Consider the following 24,236-nt stretch of genomic DNA (forward strand, 5'->3'; position numbering starts at 1 on the left):
TCATTAATGTTGCCAGTAAATTGAGAAGATTTGTAGGAAAAATAGTCAAGATAAATTTATTCAAATTTAAAGATTTTTCCTGATGGTGACGCTAGGCTAGAGAACAGGTCAAGGTTTCATTATCAAGAGGTTATTATTCAACAAATAAACAAAGTGCCTGACAAAAACCCTTATTCAACAATTATCTTTAAATCATTTTGTGATTGTAAATATACCTGGGGTCAGATTGACCCCAAGGGTAAAAGGTGCTAGTAATATTTGAGAATAATAGCAGGGTAAAGACATCCCCATCTCTGTTTTTTTTTCAGGATTTTGTGACAGCTCTGTCCATCCTGCTGAGAGGCTCCATCACAGAGAAGCTCCAGTGGACATTTAACCTTTATGATATCAAGAGAGATGGATACATCAACAAAGAGGTTTCTATTGCATTTTATTCCACCGCAGGTTTGAAAATCACTAATTGTGTATTTCCTGCTTCCCAGGAGATGACGGACATCGTCAGAGCAATATATGACATGATGGGGAAGTACACGTACCCTGTGTTGAGAACAGACGCACCCAAACAGCACGTAGATGCTTTTTTTCAGGTAATGGCATATAATTTATTTCTTTATTTATGTCAGACAGAACTTTATTTCATTTATTGTGTTGAGTTATAGTTAAATAGTTATAGTTAAGCTCTACTAGTGTTCATATATTGAGTACATGGACTTATTTTTGGGTTACACTTCACTGATGAACCAAAAAGTATCACTCCTAACTAGAGTGTGGGAAAACACAAATTCAGACTTGCCATTGGCTTCCAAAAACATTACAACCAATCAGGGAGCTGGATTTAGGTATTCGTCCTACTTAATTTTCATTAAGTCTACTAGTGAATCTTTTGGCTTTACTACTACTACTACTACTCGTAGTAGTCGTGAACTAAAAACAGTCTACTAGTACTACTACTAGTGAGATTTCGAGTGTACCAGTTAATAAAAAATGGTGTTTTACTAGTAAAGATTAGTGACAAACTAGTGCGTGAGTAGACCTTATTAGTGAAGCTACTAGTAGTAGTACTGCTACTAGTATACTAGTAGTATAGTAAATACTAGTAGATTTTTGTTAGTAACATATTAATGCATCAGGGGCGTCGGACTGGGGAGAGATAAAGGGTACTGACTACCCAGGACCCAAGGCAGGGGGGGTGGGGGCTCAAAAGTCTGTTTTATATATGACAGTGCCTATCCGTACGGTTGCTTATCAATAAACTGACATTCTATCTGTACGCAGTTTCCCTCATTGGCCAGTTTAGGTCACGTGATGGGTCAGTCATTGGCCAGTTTAGATCATGTGACTAAGACTAAACCTAACTGTAAACCTTTACCTAACCCTAAAAATTGTTGCGATATAGGGTTATAACCTAACCATAACCCTAAGATGTACTTCAGTAAACATACCAATAGGACCAGGGGTTGTCCGTACAGCAACCACACAAATAGACACTTTCTTTATATATATGTATGAAATACATTTTATTCATTTTTAGATTATTTGTAATGGAATGAAAAGGGTCCTGTGTGAAATTAAGTTTTGCTCTAAAAACAATTATTCATGCTGCATCAGGGCCCTAGCCCCCGTGAGCCATAACCACACAAAGTAATGGCTCATGCTCTTGCTCAAAGTTCTGCTTAGTGAAAGTCTATTCAGAAGGTCATAAAGACAGGGCAGTTAACATGTATGCAGTGATTGACGAACAGAGCAATACACACTGATAACCGGTTCAATAAAAGCAGAAACTACAGGCAGAAGAGCGGTGAACTTCATGCAATCCATTGATGGAAAAATAGAATGTGACTCAGTGCCGGACGACAGAACTGAAATACCCTCACCTGAGATTGCTCAGCATCATCCCCATCTGCTCTTCATTGTAAACAAAATCCAACCTGTCGACCACCACGCTCCAATTCTCTAACTCCTGGGAAGGAACATCCTCAGGATACATAAGATACGAGAGCAGATTAACGGGCCAAATAACGCTCCTTATGCACAAAGGTTGGACTTGGGTTGGGTCATTGTGGGATAGGTGTGTGTATGGAAAGCTCACAGCACAGAAGTAAACATTTACAAAACACACACATCAGACAGTGGTTGCACATCTTATTTTGAACCATGTTCAAATATTATTACAGTGAAAGAGAACTATGGTGACACGTCAAACCAAAACTCAAAGGCAGTCACAAAGTGTATGGACACTGCTGACTTAGCATACAACACAGACAAGCTAGGTCACTCTGTGTTTGATAGTTCAGAGTCAGACGATAAAGTCGTACTGTCCAGACGTCCAAACTTTATTCTCCATTCACCCACACTTCTCTATAGCCCTCTAACATCACAGTGCACACACTGAATCACACCAAAATACATCTGACCAGAAACACTACCTTCTCAACTCAATGTTCCCCATACTTCACAGTCACTGGGTGAATTATGAACGTAACTGATCGCTACAATATCATCCATTGTATGAACACCACAGAGAATCCCTGCCCTCAACGTGCTCTCTTCCCAACTTGTTTGGATGCGTTCAGAGAATCTTCGACGATGGTGAATAGGTTAAAAATCTCTGGTTAAAAAGAGTGATCTCAACACAAAGGATCTTTGTTTACAGCAGAGTGGGTGCTAATCTTGCTCATAGAGTCATAGACAATCTTTGATGTATTTCTCTTGCAACAAGCTAGCAGTGCAGTAGAAACTAGGTCAGAAAAGCCTCTGAAACACACTGTGTTGGCTCTAAAATGTTTGAGCCTTGGGAAATATTTGTTTTTTTAACACAACATTGTCAATTGTCAACTTTATTGACTACAAGAAACCTCCATAAATACAACAAAAGCAAGCCTTGTGTACGGAGATTTCTTTCATGGTTCGATGGCTCTTTAGCAGCACTCAGTCACGTGTTGTGAGGACAGCACAGCTAGTAAAAAGTAGACTTTATGCAAATAAATTAGGAGGGATTACAACCAAATCCAGCACTCTGATTGGTTATAAAATATGTGAAATCCAATGGCAAGCCCCACTCAAGAAGTAGAAAACCAACATTGAGGACAAGTAATCCAAATGTGAGTAGTACCATTATAGCTCAACTATGGTTAATGTCATCCTTATTAATATTACGATCAGACAGCCCAAATGTCTGAACATCCAGTGTGTTTCTCTCCACAGAAAATGGACAAAAACAGAGATGGTGTGGTGACGCTTGATGAATTCATCATTTCCTGCCAAGAGGTAAAATGTTTTTTGTATCTTGTTTAACTCAATGAGTTACATCATTATGAAATGAATTCTCCACTGTTTTTAGAAGTTTGGCTTAAAAAGTTTGAAAAGTTCTTATTACAAGATCTATGCCTAACAAAACACAATATTATGCACCATATTTGTTTTACTACTACTACTACTTTACAGTTTTAGAGCCTGTGTTCCTCCATCTTGGAATCACGTGATTGATGATGTCATACTGCGGTTGTGAATGGAATGAGACAGAGTCAAGTTGTAGGGTTTACTGGTCAGATGCGGACACATGGGTTTATTTGGTCAAAGGGTTTTTGAGGCAGACCGGTCTGGGATTCAGAGGTTTCTGTGTGTCTGTGTGTCCCAATGAATCTGTAGTTGTTCTGTGCTTTCAGGGTTTTGTATGCTGCTGATAGTGCTAAGCATAACTATAACAGAGTCTCTGAGAAGAGGCCTTGGCAAATGTTATCAGTGCATGATGGTATCTGGCCTGCTTAGGGCAGTGTGACCAGGAGAGATTATGTAATCACATATCAGTAAACATCCCATTATTTTCTATTGGAGTGAATCATTCAGCCTGCTTTTTAGACAATTTAGCAGCTTTTTTTGTCCCTTAGGCCAAGAAGAAGAGTCCCTTAGAGACCTTAGGAGAGCTCTTCTTCTCTGCTTCATTGTATAATACAAAACCGCAGAGTTGGAATAGTGGGCATCAGCTTCTTTAACTTTTCCTGATTATTTAGAGCAGTGTTTCTCAAATGGGGGTACGCGATGGCACTACAGGGAGTAGTTGAGTGAGAGAAAGTGGAAAGCATTAAAAAAATTGGGGTTTCATAATGTTTATTTTTAGTTAAAATGATAAGGCAGGAGATGACAGGAAATTATGTAAACTATATAAAGAATTCTATTCAGGAGGCACTAAATACTGTTTCATTCCACTTATTTTACAAGGTTGGATTTTTTTTAATGTGTGTTATTACTTATTCATTCCATCAATATGCTGCTCTATAGTTGTTTTTTCATAATATTCTGAGCAAAATGTTGTAGTCGGACAAAGGGGGTATTTTGATTCAGGAATAAGAGAAAGGGAATACTTGAGCCAAAAAAGTTTGAGAACCACTGTTTAAGAGCAACCAAAAGCAGCAAAAGTTGGTATTTTGCCTGAAAAAGCTGCTAAATAATCAAAAAAAAAAATGAGGTTGAATGCTGCACTCTAATAAAAAAAAACAATGGGATGTTTACAGGCCTTGGGACCGTGTGACATCATCAATCACGTGATTTCAAGATGAGGACCACAGGCTCTAAAACTGTAAACTAGTCCAATTTATAAAAGGCAATTAAATGAATATGTAGCAAAATAATGTGTTTGAGTAGAGATTGATCTTCTAATAAATAGAAATGTAAGTACATTTCACAGATTTCCGACCAAACTTGTTAAAACAGTGGATGATCCCTTTAACGGAGTAGACATATTAAGGTTGACACTGAGTCAAAAAAGTTAGTTAGGTGCAATAAATATGTAAAGCACTTTTATCAATCATTTTGTTGAAAGTCTTTAATAGAAGTCGAAAAATCATAATTCAAAATTTAGCTTTTCACTTTTGATGGGCTTATCTTGAGTCTCGATCTTTAAAAGCTAAAGTCCAAGTCAAAAACCTTGGTGTTCTGATTGACTCAGATCTTACATTCAGCAGTCAGATCAAATCTATCACAAAAACAGCTTCTACCACCTAAAGAACATCTCCAGAGTGAAAGGTTTAATGGCTCAGAAAGATCAGGAGAAACTGGTCCATGTTTTTATCTCCAGCAGACTGGACTATTGTAATGGTCTTCTGACAGGAATCCCCCAAAAGAGCATCAAACAGCTACAGCTGGTTCAGAACGCTGCAGCTCGGGTCTTAACCAGAACAAAGAGGTCAAAGCACATTAGTCCAGTTTTAAAGTCTTTACACTGGCTCCCAGTCAGCCTCAGAATAGACTTTAAAGTTCTGCTGCTGGTGTATAAATCAGTGAATGGGTTTGGTCCAGAATACATCAGTGACATGTTAGTCAGGTATGAACCCAGCAGGTCTCTCAGATCTATGGACACAGGTCAGATAGTGGAACCCAGAGTTCACAGTAAACATGGTGATGCTGCTTTTAGTTGTTATGCTGCAAAGAAGTGGAACAAACTGCCAGCAGAGCTGAAGTCAGCATCTAATGTGAACATTTTTAAATCAAAGTTAAAGGCACTTTTTTTCTCTACTGCGTATGATTGAGAGAGAGATTTTTGGTCACGATTGTTGATGTAATGTGTTTGTTGGTGATTTGAATTGATTTTACTGATGATTTTAAACAATTGAATGTTTTATGATGTAAAGCACATTGAGTTGCCTTGTGTAAGAAATGCGCTATACAAATAAATTTGCCTTGCCTTGCCTTGCCTATGCTGCCATCTTGTGGCCAAGTGCTGGGATGTGCTCACTCACACTTACATACATTGAATCTTCTTTGACAGGATGAAAACATCATGAGGTCTTTACAGCTCTTTGAAAATGTCATCTAGACAATAGACAGAAGGAAGGTGCAACAAACAGAAGATCAGTATGAGGAAGAAGAAGAAGCATCAAGAAGGAGAGGGAACATAAACCTGTGTTAAAATGAATTATGAACCTTGTCACTGCAGATTTATCAGTTTGATACAAAGCTACAAAGAAGGGAAACATCTGTAATCAATCTGTGAGGATAAATCATCAATACTTCAATCGACCTCTTACCTCATCTCCATCTCAGTCCTGTCACGTGTTGCAGTGTAAATATAAATAAATACAGCTTGATCTCACATCCACATCACATCTGAACTCTTTCCTTTGAGAAGTACAAAGTTTTGATGTGGGCGATATAAAAAGCCTAATTATGAGGTGTTTACATTTTGAATTTATGTGTTGAGAAAAAAAAAAAGAAGCAATATTGTGAAGCATGCAAGAAAAGAGGCCTTCAGTGTATTTAATGTAAATGTGCCATTAAAACCAGCTGGTGGCTGACTCACCCAGTCATCACATCATGTTGTCATTCATCAGACCTGGGTCTGCAGCGCTGACCCAACACGTGGCAGTGTTGGGTCCATTCGCAGCCTTTTTAACTCTTGCTGCTCTATGTTTGTACGCTGTAACAGCTCCACAGTTGACCTGTAGTGTTTGTGGCCACCGTCTGAAAAACGTTGCTCTGCGTGTCTGTCTCTCTTTCTGTCTGATCGGATAGTAGTGTGAGTAAAGTATTGTTTAACTGAAGGGGATCAACACAGGGCTGCTGCTGTGTCCAGTGTGTGTCCTGTTTGTGTTAACAGTGGAGCTTCATGTTGTGGATACTATGACCTACGGAAGGGGATTAGGGCCAATTTTGATTCAGAAAATTTTGGGCAAATCGAGAATAAAGTGAAAATGTTGAGATTGAAGTAAATGAAAATGAACTCAAAATAAGATATTGTGATAAAAGTCGAAGGTCTCCTAATGAAGTGAAATCTACGGAAGCTAACGAGGGTCAATTCACTTTAGGCCCTATTCTCCTGTCTGGACTTTTTTACGCGCCTCTCTTCTGCGTGTCTTCTCTGGTCCAGGTTCCTGACACGCCTGCTGCACGTAAATGAATCAAAAGTGCGTAGCCTGTGAATAAAGGCCTTCTGAAGCAAAGGAGGCGGTCTGGGCCATGATGTCATTATTTTTGGGCTGTCTAGAAAACCCGGAACATGAAGTTTTCTTAACACTTGTAAATGTCATTGAAATCCGTGAAAATGATAAAGTGCACTTTTAATTTGAAACAAAAGATTATTGATCAGATTACTGCAGGTTGAAGATCGGACACAGTTTTCTGTCTGAGCCACAGTTAAAACCTCTGTTTTTCCACCTCATACTAATGATAGATTCACGTTTGTTTGAGTTTCCTTCAGAAATGATCAGCGCGCATTAGTCGTCATCATCATCTGTCATCAATGTTTCCGTTGTTATTTACGTTGTAGTGGATCAAACTGTGGCTTTACGTTATACACAGTGTTGAAATAGTTTAATCAGTCTGAGTTTCATTGTAATGAGCTGCAGCTGCCGACGCATGCACCACGGCACACAGCTGATCAGCTGAGCGACGCACCCCCTACCAGTGGACGGCATGGATAAAATATAATAAAACACATCTTACGCATATGGGAGAATAGAGCCCTATATGACAATCAGCAGATCGTGCCCATCGACACTATGCCATGTATCGATGAATGCGTTAAACTATACTTCAACCTTGGGTTTAATAACAAATTATTTTTTTAGCTCATAAACACAGAAGTGTAATCTCTTTAAGGACATTTGAAGAGATATTGGCAAAAACCTAATCTGTTCAGAAGGAAAAAGAGGTGGCCTGTGGATGAGCATACGGAAACAGATTAGGACCAGTTTGTTGTCGCATTGTCAATTGGCCAGTTAACTTCCATAGATTTGACTTCACTAGCAAACCTTTGACTTTTTATACGACATTGTATTTTGAGTTTATTCTCGAAATTTAAGATTTAATCTCGACATATTTCGACTTTATTCTTGAAATTTCAACTTTATCCTCAAGATTTCAACTTTACTCTCAACATATTTCAACTTTTTTCTCAAAATTTAGATTTTAATTTCGTCTTTTGACTTTAATCTTGACATTATATTCTAACTTTAATCTCAACATACAAACCTTTATTCTTGATTTGCTCAGAATTATGTTCTCCATCAAAATTGATCCTAATCCTCTTCATCCATAACTGCCAGTCCGGCAAAAAAGGACAATTTCCCACAAAAGATGGGAACTTTCTCTGTCTCTTGTTTCCTGTCAGGAGCGACCAACTCATCACTGTGAGAGGGATGGGAACATTATAAAAGAGTGAGACGTCATCAGATAAGACCTTTTTCACTGATCCTGGAGGGAAGCCATGTTTAAAAACAAGAGCCATTATTATTTTCAGGATTGAATGAGACAAATCTGACTCATCTGTTGCAGCTCTCCTATATCGACTTATACAAGGAAATGCTAATAGACAGACTCAAAGACAGACAGACAGGAACGATCAGGATGAAACCATGTGTGTATTAAGATATTGTATAAAATCATTATATTTAACAATAAACTTTTCAAAGAAATAATCTCACTTGTCTGTTTTTTTTTTCCAACCCTGTTATTTCACATTCTAAATAATAATAACAACAGTGTAATAAAACCCTTATAAGACTTCATAAAGAGCATGAGCAAAAAGAGTGGTCACATGAACAGTTTACAATGTTATTTACACATATACAATGGAAGTACAAAACACACTGGAGCACATTGCGATACCTCATTCTCTGTAGACGCGGCTCATTAACAATGTGTGATAATGTGCAATATGAAGAAACTTCAGCACCATCACTGAACATGCATCACCTCCTTTATTACTCCCCCTGGTATCACTTTATAGCCGTTATGACTGCACACAACACATTGGTTTAGCCATTTCTTAACAGGCATGTATTTTTGTGGGGGCTGCTGTGTTTTTATCACAACTATCAGCTGATTGGAGTTAGTGCGTTTATGAATGAGAGCTCCAAAAGGTTCAATTAACAGAAATATAAGAATTCTCAGAACAACATCTCATCTGCTTTCTATATGTTTGACATTTATTTTTAACTTTGTTTTGGGAGTATTAAAAAAAAACCTTATGTTTAAATTCAGGGACTGTGTTTGGCTTTATGTCATTGGGGTTGATTTTATGAGGCAAAATTATGAGAGTCAATGTACGCAAGAGGATTAGAACCATTGGGAAAAATAAATCCAAGGTCCAATATTTTTCATTATTAACAATGTTCTGACTTTAATATAATTCAGACTTTTTTCTCAGAAATCTGACTTCAAACTCAAAATTCTGACTTCAAACTGTAAGCATTCTGACTTTTTTCTCAGAATTCTGACTTTAAACTCAGAAGTCTGACTATGAACTCAGAAGTCTGACTATGAACTCGGAATTCTAACTTTAAACTCAACATTCTGACTTCAAACTCAAAATTCTGACTTCAAACTCTTTTTTTCTCAGAATTCTAACTTTAAACTCAACATTCTGACTTCAAACTCAAAATTCTGACTTCAAACTCTTTTTTTCTCAGAATTCTAACTTTAAACTCAACATTCTGACTTTAAACTCAAAATTCTGACTTCAAACTCTTTTTTTCTCAGAATTCTGACTTTTTTTCTCAGAATTCTGACTTTAAACTTAGAAGTCTGATTTTGAACTCGGAATTATAACTTTGAACTCAGAAGTCTGACGTTAAGCTCAAAATTCTGACTTTAAATTCACAAGTTTGACTTTTTTCTCAAGAATTCTGACTTTAAACTCCGAAGTCTGACGTTAAGCTCAAAATTCTGACTTTAAATTCACAAGTTTGACTTTTTTCTCAAGAATTCTGACTTTTTTCTCAAGAATTCTGACTTTTTTCTCAAGAATTCTGACTTTTTTCTCAAGAATTCTGACTTTAAACTCCGAAGTCTGACGTTAAGCTCAAAATTCTGACTTTAAATTCACAAGTTTGACTTTTTTCTCAAGAATTCTGACTTTAAATTCACAAGTCTGACTTTTTTCTCAAGAATTCTGACTTTTTTCTCAAGAATTCTGACTTTAAACTCAGAAGTCTGACTTTGAACTTGGAATTCTAACTTTGAACTCAGAAATCTTACTTCAAACTCAAAATTCTGACTTTAAATTCAGCATTCTGACTTTGAACTCAGAATTCGGACTTTAAACTCCGAATGAAGCCTTTTGTCTACTATATAAATATTGGACGTTGTTTTTGTTTTTTAGTTTTCAGTGAAGCCAATCCTCTTCCATATCAAAGTCCATTTTATTGCACACATGATAATTTTTGCAGTGATATAATTGTGCATATCTCGTCTGTGTTATTCTTTCAAGTGACGCACATTTACTGAAAACTGACGGGGGACGTTAAGGTCCAGTCTCTTTAGTCTCTGATTGATTGATGGAGAAAGTTTCTGTTTTCAGCCATAGCCATCCTTCATCATCATCATCATCAGCCTCAAAAACTATGAGGTCCATTCTTCAGTGTCCTCCATCACATTCCTTCTTCTTCTTCATAATAATAATAATAATAATAATAATAAACATGACAGACAGTCAGTCCCACTTCTTCCAGCTGGGTCATATTTACTCTACTACTCCCGGTCCTCGGCCCAGGGTTGGAGGTTCTGCAGGGCGTACAGGGAGGAGTTATGGGCGCACAGAGGATCCGAAGCCGCTGATTCGCTGAGGGACTTCTGGAGGGCGGACTGTTGCAGCTGCAGGATGAGCCGATTGGCCTGTTGTCGCTCCGCCTCTCTCTCCTCTGCTGTCTGTCTCCTGGAGAACAAACAGAGAACACTGGGACTTTAAAACCAATATATTAAAAAAAGAAGAGAAAAAAACAAAACAGGAAACCCACAGTAACCAAAACAGATGGAATGAGAAAGTTTGAAAAATTATGTGTAGCATATGTTCTAAATGAAGAAAATTCTAATTCCTGCAAGATTATTTTTTTCTTCTTTTTGAATGGTTTAGTTTATTCAGCCAACTGTTCCTTAGGAAATCCAAGAACAGCGTTCTAATTAGTCTATATATATTTTAATGCTCATTATTGAACCATTCTCTCTTGAAAGACGGTGTGTGTGAATGTGCAATTACTGTAAAGCCAATTTACTGTCTGTCTGATAAAGCAGACACAATGGAGCCAAAGCAGTAACACATTAAGAAATAAGTCACTCGATAGCAAATTTAATTTATTTTGAATAAATAACTTCATGAAATTAAGTTTTTGTACAGGATATAATAGTCAGATATGAATGAGAAAATGTTTCGTTTAATCGTTTTTGCCTAATAAAGATGCAATTTTGTCCCACCTCTCAGTTGGTCAGAAAAATGTTTTGCCCGCGGCCAAAATTAGTTGCCAGCCCCTGTACTAGAAGAACATTCTATACATTTTAGTGTGTTTAATTTACATTCAAAATTATTTTGAAAAAGTCTTTTAATACTTCAAATTCTATGAGAAACGTTATGTTAATTTGTTTTGTCAATGTATCTATTTCACATGTGTCAAACTCGTGGCCCGGGGTCCCATATTTGGTCCTTTACAGCATTCAAATTGTACCGCGTTTTTATGTCATAAATTGCCTTTTTTTCTCTAAAATTTGTTTTTTGATCACATTTGTTATACTGCGATACAAATAGTAAGAATTAGTGCACAACAAGTGCCCACTCAGATATGTTTATACTGCATTTCACTGTCTGGTGTTTTCATTTGGAAAAAAATAAAATATTTAAGCACTTTAAGCTTTGTTCCTCTTCCTGGACTGTATGTCTATTTCTGTGATATTATGTATTGCTTTTTCAATTGTGCAAAGTAGATAAATGAAAAATAAATACATAACATTAAAAAAAAAAAAAAAAAAGTAGAATATATTTATTTCTATTTATTTTAAATTTTAAAACAGGCGACCCCTTTTTTTTTCCAGGCGACCTCACAAGGGGTGTCGACCCCAAGGTTGAAAACCTCTGTGTTAAACAGTTCATAAAAACTAAAAATTGTTACAAAATCCTTCATTTTTCCTCAAATCATCAAATATTTCCCCTGATTAAATATTAATTGGTCACAAAATGTATTCTGTTGGGATTGATGTTTGCACTTATTGCTTGGATATGGTTTGTTTCTTATATTTTATATTGTATGTATACATAGAAGTGCAAACTATAGGGCACAAAAATGTTGAAATTTCCCGCATCATATAATCTGTGGCCCTCTTGAGATCAAACTGCTCCGTATTTGGCCCCTGAACTAAAATGAGTTTGACACCCCTGATCTATATAGTTAAATAATTAATTGTTACTTATCTTGATATAAATAAATTTAATTCTAACACGTGTCAAACTCATGGCCCGGGGTCCAGCTTTGGCCCCTGTAGCATCCGATTCAGCCCATAGGAAAAAATAAAAACAATGAATCATTGCGTAACAAATGTAGATATCGCAAGCCCCTCCAAATACACAATATCAATGAATCTTCCCAATATTTGCAGCTATAGGCTCGCAGTTTTCCCAGAGCAGTCATTTTTAAAAACAGAAAAGAATACTGCAAGTTTCCTCAAATTATTCCACAGATTTCCCTATATTCAAACAAAAATGGAGTCACAAAATCAAGCATTTTTAAGTGAAGATCCTGCTTTATTTATGCGTGGAAGTGCAAACAATTAATGTGGGATAACTTTTTTGTTCTGCCTTAAATCTGCGGCCTATACTTGAGATCAAAGTCTTCCAAATTTGGCCCCTGAACTCTAAGGTGAGGTTTGACAGCCCTGAACTATACAGTGTGAGTACTGGTGAGTTCTCATACCGACCTCCACTTGGTCCTGCGGTTCTGGAACCATGTCTTCACCTGTGCGTCTGTCATCTTCAGACTTTTGGCCAAAGCCGCGCGCTCAGCGCTGGCCAAGTATTTCTGTCTGTGGAAGCGTTTCTCCAGCTCACAGATCTGCACCCTGGAGAAGGACGTGCGCGGTTTTTTCCGTTTGGGGGGCGTCCTGTTCTGGTACGGGTGTCCTATCCGCCGCGTCACGGCGAACGGAACCAGAGCCGCTGCAGGAGGACACGGACCGAGGAAGTGAGAGGAGAGCGAGGTGTCAGCATTTATAAAGTCAGTTTTGTAAAGCAGAAACTAATGTTTATATTACATCAAAAATAAGTGGAAATCCCACCAATTCAAAACCATTTAAATTGCTTTAAATGTAGTAGAAAATATTCTTATTTCAATTTATATTTGTAGGTTAATATCCTAATTACGTGTGTGTGTGTGTGTGTGTGTGTGTGTGTGTGTGTGTGTGTGTGTGTGTGTGTGTGTAAATATATGTTACAATTGTAAAGAGATTAGGGCACTTTTTCATCGATTTACAAATGTGATTGTGTTAACGAATGTTTATTAAGTGCTACAGATGAAAACACATCTGTATTTATGTAAATACGTTAAATTGCATTTTCTTAATTTACCTTAATTATTTTGCATATAGTTTTTTAAATTATTAAACACATGGTTAGTTTTAATAAATTAAGTCACAAGACAACTCTCTGCATAATTAGCTGTTTAATTATTTCTGGAGAATGAGAATATTTCTTTTGTGTGATTTCGTACAATTGTCTCTGCTTGTATCATCATCATTATTATTATTATTATTATTATTATTATTATTATTATTATTATTATTATTATTATTATTATTATTATTATTATTGATATAGTATAACACTCTCAATGTACGAAATAGTCCCAGATTAAAAAACAAGCAAAACGAAAATATTTTACATTTTGGCTATTTTTAGTTGTTTTATCAATAAAACTACAAAAAAAAATGTTTTAGTTTAACACATGGATTGTGTTTTATAAATGCTTTTCAAAACATTCCAGCGATTTTAATTTATTCTATCAAATGTTTAAATGCAAAAAAGAAATAAAAACTGTTTTTATTGTTGTTCATTATTTATAAATATGAGATTATGAGCCTGTTCACGGTTTGTTTACCTGATATTCTGTCCTTGGTGAATCTGTTTCCTATCCAGGGGAAGCACAGCCCTCCAAACCCGGGCACAGCACCCTGGACCTGGCCCGTTGGCCCCGGGGCGGACACGGGTCTGTGCGCCGGCACTCGGATCACTCCGCGGCTGCCCAGACCCCTGCTCTCCCCGTACGGAGCGGAAGCCTCCATCGGAGGCATAATCCCGGACAGGGAGATGGACAGGGCGGTGTAGGAGGGCGCGCTGGTCCTGCTCGGACTCCCTAAACTGTAAAACCCGTCCCCGGTGCAGCTTAAATCGGATCCGCTGTGTCGATCAGCCGTGCGCACGCTCTCCGGCTCCGATCCGGCTCCTAGAATCTGATCGATACCGAAGCTGATGGGCTCGTGATGGCTCGGTTTAGGGGGAGGGCTGGGGGCGCTGGGGGCTTGCTCCATCCTTCCTTTCCTTCCTTTGGTCACAAAACGGAGGAAGAAAAAGAACTGGATGAAGGTTTTCAGGTGGATTCTTCTTTCTTTCACAGATGATGATAATGATGGTCAAACTGGACTGAAAGTGTTCAGTAGCAGGAGGAGGAGTGTCTCCATCGTCCAGCGTCAAGTCCTCCTCGCAGGCCTCTGTATGTCTGTCAGAGGACTGGATCTCCTCCTCCTCCACAGGCTGGATCAAAGTTTGATGTGACGCTCTGTGTTCTCTGCTATAGCAGCTCCATCCTCATCCTCCTCATCCTCTTCCTCATCCTCCTCTTCCTCCATCCCTCTCCACCTTTCATTGGCTGACTGACTGTGTGTCTGTCAGCGGGGGTAGGATAGGGCCCCACAACATCCATAACTTCACATCACCACCGGCACTAGTGTTGACTTATCTCCATCAGTGTTTTACTTGCTGAGCCTTTTATTGTAATAAGGAATCATGACTGCATGAAAATTTAAATGACAGGAGAGCTGCAGCCTTCATCATCTCTGTGACGATGATGATGATGATGATGAGTCAATGTTTGCTCCACATCAATTCTATTAAAATCAATTTCATTTTAGTTTAGCACACGAGGGAATAACCAACAAGTCTCAAGAAGCAAGATTTTTGATGCAGTAAAAAAAATTTAAAAAAATCAAACGTTTAGCTCTGACGATCTTTGATTAAGACTTGTTGATTGACTTTAATAATTATTTAGAGTTTTGGTTTCACGTTTATACTTTTACGTGCCTTTATATAACATTACATTTATTTACAGTAACTTACATTTTTGAACGTTCATTATAAATTAATACTAAAGCATGCATTTCACCCAAACATCTTAAATTGTAACAATTATGTAACAAACTGCAGATGAACAATAGATAGATAGATAGATAGATAGATAGATAGATAGATAGATAGATAGATAGATAGATAGATAGATAGATAGATAGATAGATTGATGCTTTATGTTTTTGTGCAAATTATACAACGAAATTAAGGTACTAGAATGAGGAATAACGTATAATACACACACTTAAATAAATAAAATACTGGAAAAAGAAATGTAAATCAATACTATAATACTCAGCACTAAAATACATTAACATGATAATAACACGCAATATAAAAATGTAAAACTCACCTCTTGGTGAGGTGGATAAATATAGCACAGATAGTGACACAAATGACACTAAATATTAATGAATGTTATTTTAAAGTAGCCAAAATGTCGTCTCAATATTAAGAAGGTAACTATCCTTTGTAATACCTGCGAAGTAAAACGGTGCGTAATTACGCACATCCATCTAGTCCCTTTGCCTGCACGCGCAGCCATCGTCGTGCACGCACTGCAGCCCTCCAAAGTAAGAAGAAAGCAGCCTCATTGACCATTGGCAGTATGAGCAGCACCTATTGAGCTTTGGCAAAGTGCTCCGCGGCCTTAGTTGTTGCTGCTATCCAGTGCCACATTAAATGAGCTGACAGGGGAAAGCCACGGGCTACCTCAGATAAAGTGTTCCGACTCTGGAAGCTGCTGCTGCTGCTGCATGGCCGCTCACATCCAATGTTAACAGGAGCCCAAAGTGACCCTCTAATCGGGTTTGCACTAAACTTGTGTCGTGGATGAATGCGTGTCGGGTTCGGATGCGGCAGGTGGCTTTTTACGCGATCACGTTACAGCACTTTAACCAAACTCACACGGATCATGGAGCACGAGTCGCACGGGGAGACTTTAGTTTAACTTTTAATTCCAACTTTTTCATAGACTTAATCATTATTTTAATTAGGGCAGTAAAACCTTTATTTATGATTATTATGTCATTACGTTTTTAAAATTCCTAATAATGGCTTTAAATAATTTATTTGAAATATTTTTGAAAAGAAAAATCATATATATCTATATATATTCAGCAAGATATTATGCAAAATTTGGTTTTGAAAAGTATTGTTTGTAACATTCATTAAAAATTAAGAGTGAGTCCTTTTTTTTTACGTCATGTGGTCGTGACTGCCACAATCGAAGGAGATGCAAATAATCCAGCAGGCAATATGTATTTCTGTTGTTGTTTTTAAAGAATCTGCACTTTTCTCTACAATAAAGCAGTATATATGAAGCAATATGAGACGGGACGAGGCCTGAGGTGTTTGTTTGGCAATATGGACAGACTCCGGGTGTTGGCTGGTCCAGCCTTGGCCATATGTGTGCTCACCGGTGACTTTTGATGGAGGAGAATTGGTCTGTTATAGCTGTCATCACCATCTACAGTTTTCTCAATGATGTCCAAACAAATCCAACGTTTTTTTTTTTTTTTTTTTTCCTCCACTTTCACTAAAACACACACTTAACGGAATTAAGCAGTGTGTGGTTTTCTTCTCTTTTTGTCTCTCTGTTTTCTTTGTATGATGACCCATAAACTACACACTTTATATATTTGTTTATTTATTTGTTAAATACTGAATTTTAAACAAGTATAGGCCTAATTGTTACATGAGAATCCGGACTGTCCCTATCGGCAGAAGGGTTCCCACTCTCTGCAGATGTAGGGTGTCAGTAATTGGTGTAATCCAATGACTATGAATGATTATGGCGCATTATCCTTGACCTACCACCGTGACACCAGTTAAGAAACATCATGCAAATCCGGCCTATCCCTGCACCTCATGCCAGGGATTTATTGATGTTGGATTAAAAAAAAAAAAAAGGAAATATGAATATCCGTCAGTTTAAACCTTACAGAAGCGGACTGCTGGGCCAATTTTGACGGAAGAAAATCATTTTGCGCAAATCAAGAATAAAGTCGAAATGTCGAGATAAAAGGTGAACTTTCGAAAATGAAGTGAAAATACATCATTGTGATAAAAGTTGAAGGTTTGCTAATAAAGTAAAACCTAGAGACGCTGACGAGGGCCAATTCACCATATGACAACAAACAGCAGATCGTGCCGTCTACAAAATTTTGTGTATCAATTAATGTATTAAACCAGCGATTCTCAACTGGTGGGTCGGGACCAAAAAGTTGGTCGTGGACCTGTACTGGGTGGGTCGCGGACATTTGGTGAAAAATAAATTAATACTTAATGTCTCTCATGTTGGACACCGGCATGCTTGAAATGTATGTTGCAATGGAAAAGATATAGAGTTATGTTTTGTTTTTTTTAAATATGTATATATTTGTTTTCAACAGCTATCTTTGAAAACCTAAAATTGGTTTCTCTAATTCTAAAGAAAAAAAAAAAAAAGTGGGTCGCGATTTGATGACAGTTGCAAAATGAGCCCCTAAAGGGACATGAATATATATATATATATATATATATATATATATATATATATATATATTTATTTATTTTTAGTTGCACGCTCACGTAAAATCGTGGAACCTTTACGTGAGTGCGTAAAAGTAGTTCTAAGGGAGCACATAATAGTTTGACGCATGCAAAACATTTTTTGTGCACGCTTATAAACGTCAGTCATCAGGAGTTATTTGTGTTAGAGGTTCTAGTAAAGCTTTATTTCAGGGTTAGGGTTAACAAATACCTTAATGTGCTCGCTTACGCCATACTAGTATCACGTGCTCGGGTGTGCGCGCAATGATTTTTTTTTTTTACCTGTGTCCCTTTAGGGGCTCCGTAGGTGAGCAAGACTCGTTGAGAAAAACCTGTTAAACTATACTTTGAAGTTATGTTTAATAACAAAGATATTGATCCTTTTCTTTTTATAGCTCATAAACACAGTGTTGTAATCACTTTAGGACTTTGAGGAGCTATTGCCAAAAACGGAATATGTTCAGAAGAAAAATCGCATATGGTGAATTGGCCGTTGTCCGCTTCCGTAGATTTGACTTTGCAAACCTTCGACTTTTTTCACGATATTGTATTTAGAGCTCATTTTCGCCTTTTTTACTTTAATCTTGATTTGCCCAAAAATATTTTCTCCATCAAAATTGGCCCTAATCCGCTTCCGTAAAACCTAAACCATCATTTCATCGATCAAAATATTTCTTTCCATGCATGTTACTAAAAAAAAACAACAGCTCACATGAACGATTTAAATCCAAATCAATCCTCATTTTTCCCCCTAAACAATAAAAAAGCTGACACCCTGCATTCAAAAGTCCAAAAAAGAAATGACAACAAAAGAGTGAAAGAGTGCGATTTGTTTGAGATATTACCACGTACTTGATCTGCATAATCGGGGCCCGCGCGGGCTGCGTCTCAGCTCGTGCCCGCGGGCTGCGTTTTTATTGCGCGTCTCAGCGCCGCGTTTCGTTATCAATTCAGCAGCGCGCCTGACTTTTTAAAAGGAGGACGAGACGAGGCGAGGCGAGGCGAGGCGGCCTCGGCTGCCTCTGAATAATGAATGACACGCTTTTATATTGTCGCTAAAGTGCCCGTGATGTTACAATATGAAAAGGCAGCGGTAAGTAATAGTGCATTTAAAGGGGATGTAGTGTATTATTATGATGTAAAAGAGGAGGAGAGAGGGAGATGAGAGAGAGAGAGAAAGCCACAGAAAAAGAGAGAGCGATTGTTTTATTACAATAAGACGAGATGAGTTTGCCTCGCAGCGAAATGGGAACCAGTTAATGAAAGTTTACCGCAGCTAACGATTCCCCCTCCCTGTGTGCTCTAAAATACAGCCCTTATGAAATATTTAAACTATTTAATATAGGTGGTATTAAGCTAAAAGACATTGGCATTGACCATCTGACAACATTTACAAGGCTGTGGATTTTTAGGAGTTGGGTAAACAAAGCTTTACAGCTCGCTGTCTCTTTAACCCATAGCTCAGAGTAAGGCACTAAATCATGCTTTACATTGAAAGCAAAGCAATATATACGGTGAGAACCGGGTTTTACTGGTGGAGGACTTGATTTGCTCTCATTTACACTTTTCTGCATCTATATCCTCGCTGAGATCCAGCTTTTATGAATATGAAGACCTGTCCCCGTGTGTGTGTGTGTGTGTGTGTGCGTGTGTGTGTGTGTGTGTGTGTGTGTGTGTGTGTGTGTGTGTGTGTGTGTGTGTGTGTGTGTGTGTGTGTGTGTGTGTGCGCGTGTGTGTGTGTGTGTGTGTGAGAGAGAGAGAGAGAGAGAGATTGGAGGATATTGTTTCATATTGACATGCTCAGTGGGATTGTTGGATAAGAGAGGAGCAATGGGATTCATGTCAGGGACCCTGATGGGGCCATCACCATCACCACCACCACCACCACCACCACCATCATCATCATCATCATCATCATCATCATCATCATCATCTCTGGGGCTGTAAACAGAAATTTGTTCTGTACCTATACCAGGGTTTCTCAAATGCGGGTACTCGTACCCTAGAGGAACACGATGGCAGTACAGGGGCTATTTGAGAGAAAGTGGAAAATCGACAAATAAAAGGCATTGGAAAATATAGGAATTTTGAAATGTGTACTTTTGGTTAAAATGTCAGTCATGATCATGAACTGAAAATACAAGGGCCATTCTCATTTCTGACAAGGAGCTACTTCCACAACAACATAACCAGTTACACAGAGTTTTAAAACACTGCTGTCGCCCAGAGTGGTAATATATGAAGCCTAGACACTGCTATCCTTCAAGTTGTAGAGAGAAGCAAAGTTGAATGTTTTAAATAATGAAAGATAAGCAAATGTTTCATAACTTAATATACTGTACATAATGATGCAGTTAGGGGTTATCCTCATTAAAGGGGCAGTATTATGAAAAATCACTTTATAATGGTTTTACTACAGTGATATGCATCCTTTAGCCTCATTCAGAGAGCCACAGTTTAAAAAGTCCTGTTTCCTCCCTTGTTATTCCACATTTTGTAAAACGGGCCAGTTGGATTTTTCTTGAGTTGTGATGTTACATGGCAGAAACACCTCCTCCTGACAATCCTGGCTCCTCCTACCCTATGTGAATGTGAGCTCCTCCCTCTCAAATTTACATGTAAAACAAACACTGCGGTGTAATATAGAATATATTATACTTTATTTTCATATATGTAAAGCTACATACACAAAATGTGTTCTCTGCATTTAACCCCACGGTGTAACGCCCAGGGAGCAGTAACACATTTAGTAGCCATTATATGGCCTTGTACCTCCTTTGACATGATCTGACGTGTTTGTGACAAAATGCGATGCAGCGGTTGAACAAAACAAATGATTATCACCTTAAATGCACTATTCCTGTAGTTAATAGAGATGGAAAAGAAAGTGACTTAGCAGTTTAACACTCCGATTAGTGTTTTAAACAGATGACTGATTCCGCTGCTGCTGCTGCTGCTAACACACACACACCCTGAAGCAGCGTTGAGACGGGCTCACAATCACAATAGCCGCTTAAATAGCCATGTGTTTTACTGTAATGTGCAGCTTTTTGACTGAAAACAATAACAACAGTGTGTTCAGGCCTGGGTCGATAACAGATTTTGCTGGACAATATATTGTCCCACAAATTATTGCCCATAAACAATTTTATTGTCGAATTTTATTTAGAATAAATTAACCACTAATGTAATGATAACGTATCATAAAAATGCAAGTACACCCTTTCAAATGCAATCAACTTGTATTTCTCATTAGTATTTTTTACCTTTGTAATTGAAATGTCAAGAACTTTTAAATATTTAAAGCAAATAAAACAAACAATTAAAATAAAATGGACTCTCAGTCTCTGTTAGCAAAAAAAACTACACTTTAATAAATATCACAAACAAAACCAATAAAATAGACCCCGTCTCTGTTTAGAAAAAAAACACCTCAAATGCAAAACCACACACAACCAAAGCAATAAATAAAATGGTTTATCAAGTTTCTCTCAAAAAACTAAATTGCACTTAAAATAAATATTAAACACTGAGGCATAGAGGTATATAGTTCTACATTCCTTAACAGGTAACACTTCCAATCCAGTTAGAACCTTTGTAAACAAATATGCTAGTGGCCCCGCCTCCCCCTGTTTTATTCTGTTCTGTTTTCATTCAGTCTTAAAACAAACAGACTGGACCAAATAGTTTCTAGTTTACTCTGTTCATTCCACTATAGAACAAACATGCAGGTGCTGAGGGTGAACCCTCTTGTCATCCAGTCTGTTTGGAGGCCAAAGACGAGGAAAACTAAATACTTAGACTTAGCTTGGTTGCTAGCCCCGCTCAGCATCCCCGCCTCTGCTTCCGATCACACCGCTTACTTCTCCTCCTCTAGCGGACACCTAGGGTGGTACGAGGTACGAGGCTCCCCTCCTCCACAGGCCACTGGGTGTAGCCAGTGTAGCAATCTGAAGCTACGTAGTAGGTCCAGAGTTGCTGCATCTACCGGACTATAACGGTTTGATTTCCCTAAATCTGATTGCCTGGGAGTGGAATGCTATTCTAGAGTAATTACGCTGCAGGTTCACTGATAACTTATTAGAACTGACTGAGTTATCTGCCGTTTAATATCTGTTGCTAACGCTAGCCTCTGCAGTCGTCAGGTGCGCCGCCAAATACGCAGGCAAACTTACCGAGGTTAATTGATTTATCGATTAACGGCCCAGGCCTAAGTGTGTGGATACGAAATAAAATTGTTTTGGTGATCACTGATCTCCCTCGCAAAAGCGAGGCATGAAGTCTGCGTCTACAGACACGCCCACTCATGAATATGCATGAAGGCCCCGAAACAGCCCGTTTTTAGAAGCGTCATGAAAGTGACTTTACAGAGGCTAAAACTTTGGAAAACAGGCAAGTCTGGGAAAATAAACCTTAAATGTTGGTGGGGATTGTAGAACAAATGGAGATGGGTGATAAGATAGCATAATACTGGACCTTTAAATTATTGGATTACTCTTAGAATCTTGTTTCCCTACATGGTTCTGCTGCTGGAGGAGCGTAGAGAAAGACTCTAGAAATAACCAGGAGCCATGCACTATTTTTTATTTTATTTTTTCCTAATCCGCTTCCATACTATGGACACTATTAACCCACAAGCTAAACAAAAACAGACACACAATATGTTAAATGTCAGTTATGTATTACTCTGCAGGAGCCAATTTGTGTCTAAAATCCCAAAAGTTTAGGGCGTATCCTTCAAAATTGGGTTTCTTTATTGAATTTGTGACTCCAAAACCAACAAAGTGACTCATAAGCTAAACTTCCTTGCAAACATTTTTTTTTTTGTTTTTTTTTTTGTTTTAAATAACGAAGATATTAGTTTCAGTGAACGTTACATTCTTGTTTGGAACAACATGCGTTGGCTGAGTGTGTGTGCGTGTATGAGGGAGGACCATGTTGGCCTGTCTGATGGTTGAATGCACGGCTGCTTCTTCACGCTGGTTAAAAGTCAGAGAAGAAGAAAAAGAAGAAGACAAGAGCGAGACAGAGGAAGCAAGTGACCGCACAGACATGAATTACAGGGGTGGACGAAAGCAGAGCTGGATGCACGAGGGCTGAGGCACATGTGAGAGAAAGAGTTAAAGAATTAATGGTAGATCGTTTAAGGCTGATGATAATTGAACACATGGTTTGAGTTTTGCAGAGGAGGATTCCCACACTAAACTTTCCTAGTATGAGAGCTAACCTTTGTTTTATCAATTTGGAGCATGTATAAGAACAACATTTTTTCTCCTCTCAGACACACAAATGAATCTGCTGCTGACATAATGACAGATGCAATTAATAAGTGAACACGTTTCTTCTTGCTTTAATGACTTCTGACTGATTTATGTGCATGTTTGAGAGAGAGAGAGAGAAAGGGGGAATGTCAGGGTGGGCTCGGGTTGAAGAGCAGCTGAGTGCTCTTGAACGCCCCTGGTTGTGGTGCTAATGTGTTAATTCATTACAGCTTGTAGTCAGCTGCATTGTGTCAGAGCGGCTGATCCCTGGCTCTCCATGCCCTGTGTCCTCTACACTTCATAAAAGGTGATTATAGCCGCACGCTCCACTCATTCTCTGCTGCCTCTTGACCTCCTCACCCCTCCTGTTGCCTGCCTGCAGGCTCCGTGGAACAGGGGAGGGACAAGGGACCAGCTGCCACCAGCCATAGTGCTTTGGGTTCCTGGCAGAGGAGAGCTACTCCAGACCCCTGCTTTGCACGGCCTTCTGGCCCCTCAGGGTAAGAGGGCCACCAGCCCCACCTGTTCAGCCCCGGGTGTAGTTTGACCGATTAGACACACACTCACGTAGACAAAAGCACATGTGCATTTCACAGACAAATGGCCCTTAAACTGTCAACTGTCATGGCAACCTTTGATTTAAGTCAATGTTTATTTAAATCTTTTTAATGAAAGTCATTTGTTCAGTGATCAAAGCATTTCTTTGAACCTGTAGAGAAACCTGAGTGAGTAAAAAGTCTGTCATCAGATCAAGTCAATGACTATATGCAAAACTTGTATATTAGTACGGAAAAGGATTAAGGCCAATTTAGATGGAGAAAATAATTTTCAAATCAAGAGTAAAGTAGAAATGTTGATATTAAAGTCAACATTTTGAAAATGAACCCCAAATACAATATTGTGATAAGAGTTGAAGGTTTGCTAATAAAGTCAAATCTACGGAAGCTGCCAAGGCCAATTCACCACATGACAACAAACAGCAGATCGGGACCCTCTACAAAATGCTGTGTATCGATGAACGCATTAAATTATAGTATACTTCAAAGTTGGGTTTAATAACAAAGACATCATTTCTCTTTTGGTCAGAAGGAAAAACCAGTAAAGTTTCGTCGAGGTGGAAACATTCAGTCCGTCTGTGGCAATTGAGGAGCTACGGAAAGAGATTAGGACCAGTTTGAATGGAGACTGTTGTTACATATGGTGAATTGGCCCTAGTCAGCTTCCCTAGATTTGACTTTATTTGCAAACCTTCGACATTTATCACAATATTGTATTTTGAGTTTATTTTTTACGACTTCAATCTTGTCTTTTTGACTTTATTTTTAACATCATATTTCAGCTTTCTTGTT

The 24,236-nt window shown here is 38.2% G+C and overlaps 2 protein-coding genes across 5 annotated transcripts in view; one reads left to right on the plus strand and one right to left on the minus strand.

The window, feature by feature from the left end:
• The window catches only part of kcnip1a (Kv channel interacting protein 1 a), a 100,527-nt gene extending 92,121 nt beyond the window's left edge, over nucleotides 1-8,406 (plus strand). For all 4 annotated transcript variants that reach the window (XM_028459325.1, XM_028459324.1, XM_028459323.1 and 1 more), the window contains exons 5-8: nucleotides 309-416; nucleotides 483-587; nucleotides 3,205-3,267; nucleotides 5,765-8,406. In XM_028459325.1, coding sequence (XP_028315126.1) covers nucleotides 309-416; nucleotides 483-587; nucleotides 3,205-3,267; nucleotides 5,765-5,812 — 324 coding nt within the window. In that variant the 3' untranslated portion in view covers nucleotides 5,813-8,406. The remainder of the gene's footprint in view (nucleotides 1-308; nucleotides 417-482; nucleotides 588-3,204; nucleotides 3,268-5,764) is intronic.
• Nucleotides 8,407-10,062: 1,656 nt separating this feature from the next.
• On the minus strand, nucleotides 10,063-14,501 carry LOC114471313 (T-cell leukemia homeobox protein 3-like). The gene is made up of 3 exons (XM_028460041.1): nucleotides 13,851-14,501; nucleotides 12,676-12,913; nucleotides 10,063-10,648 (listed from the first exon to the last, which is right to left on the minus strand). Exons 1-3 carry the CDS (start codon nucleotides 14,278-14,280, stop codon nucleotides 10,465-10,467), a joined length of 852 nt encoding a protein of 283 aa, XP_028315842.1. The 5' UTR covers nucleotides 14,281-14,501; the 3' UTR covers nucleotides 10,063-10,464.
• Nucleotides 14,502-24,236: the final 9,735 nt, after the last annotated feature.

The sequence above is a fragment of the Gouania willdenowi genome, chromosome 10 (genome assembly GCF_900634775.1).
Source record: "Gouania willdenowi chromosome 10, fGouWil2.1, whole genome shotgun sequence".
NCBI classification, from domain to species: Eukaryota; Metazoa; Chordata; class Actinopteri; order Blenniiformes; family Gobiesocidae; genus Gouania; species Gouania willdenowi.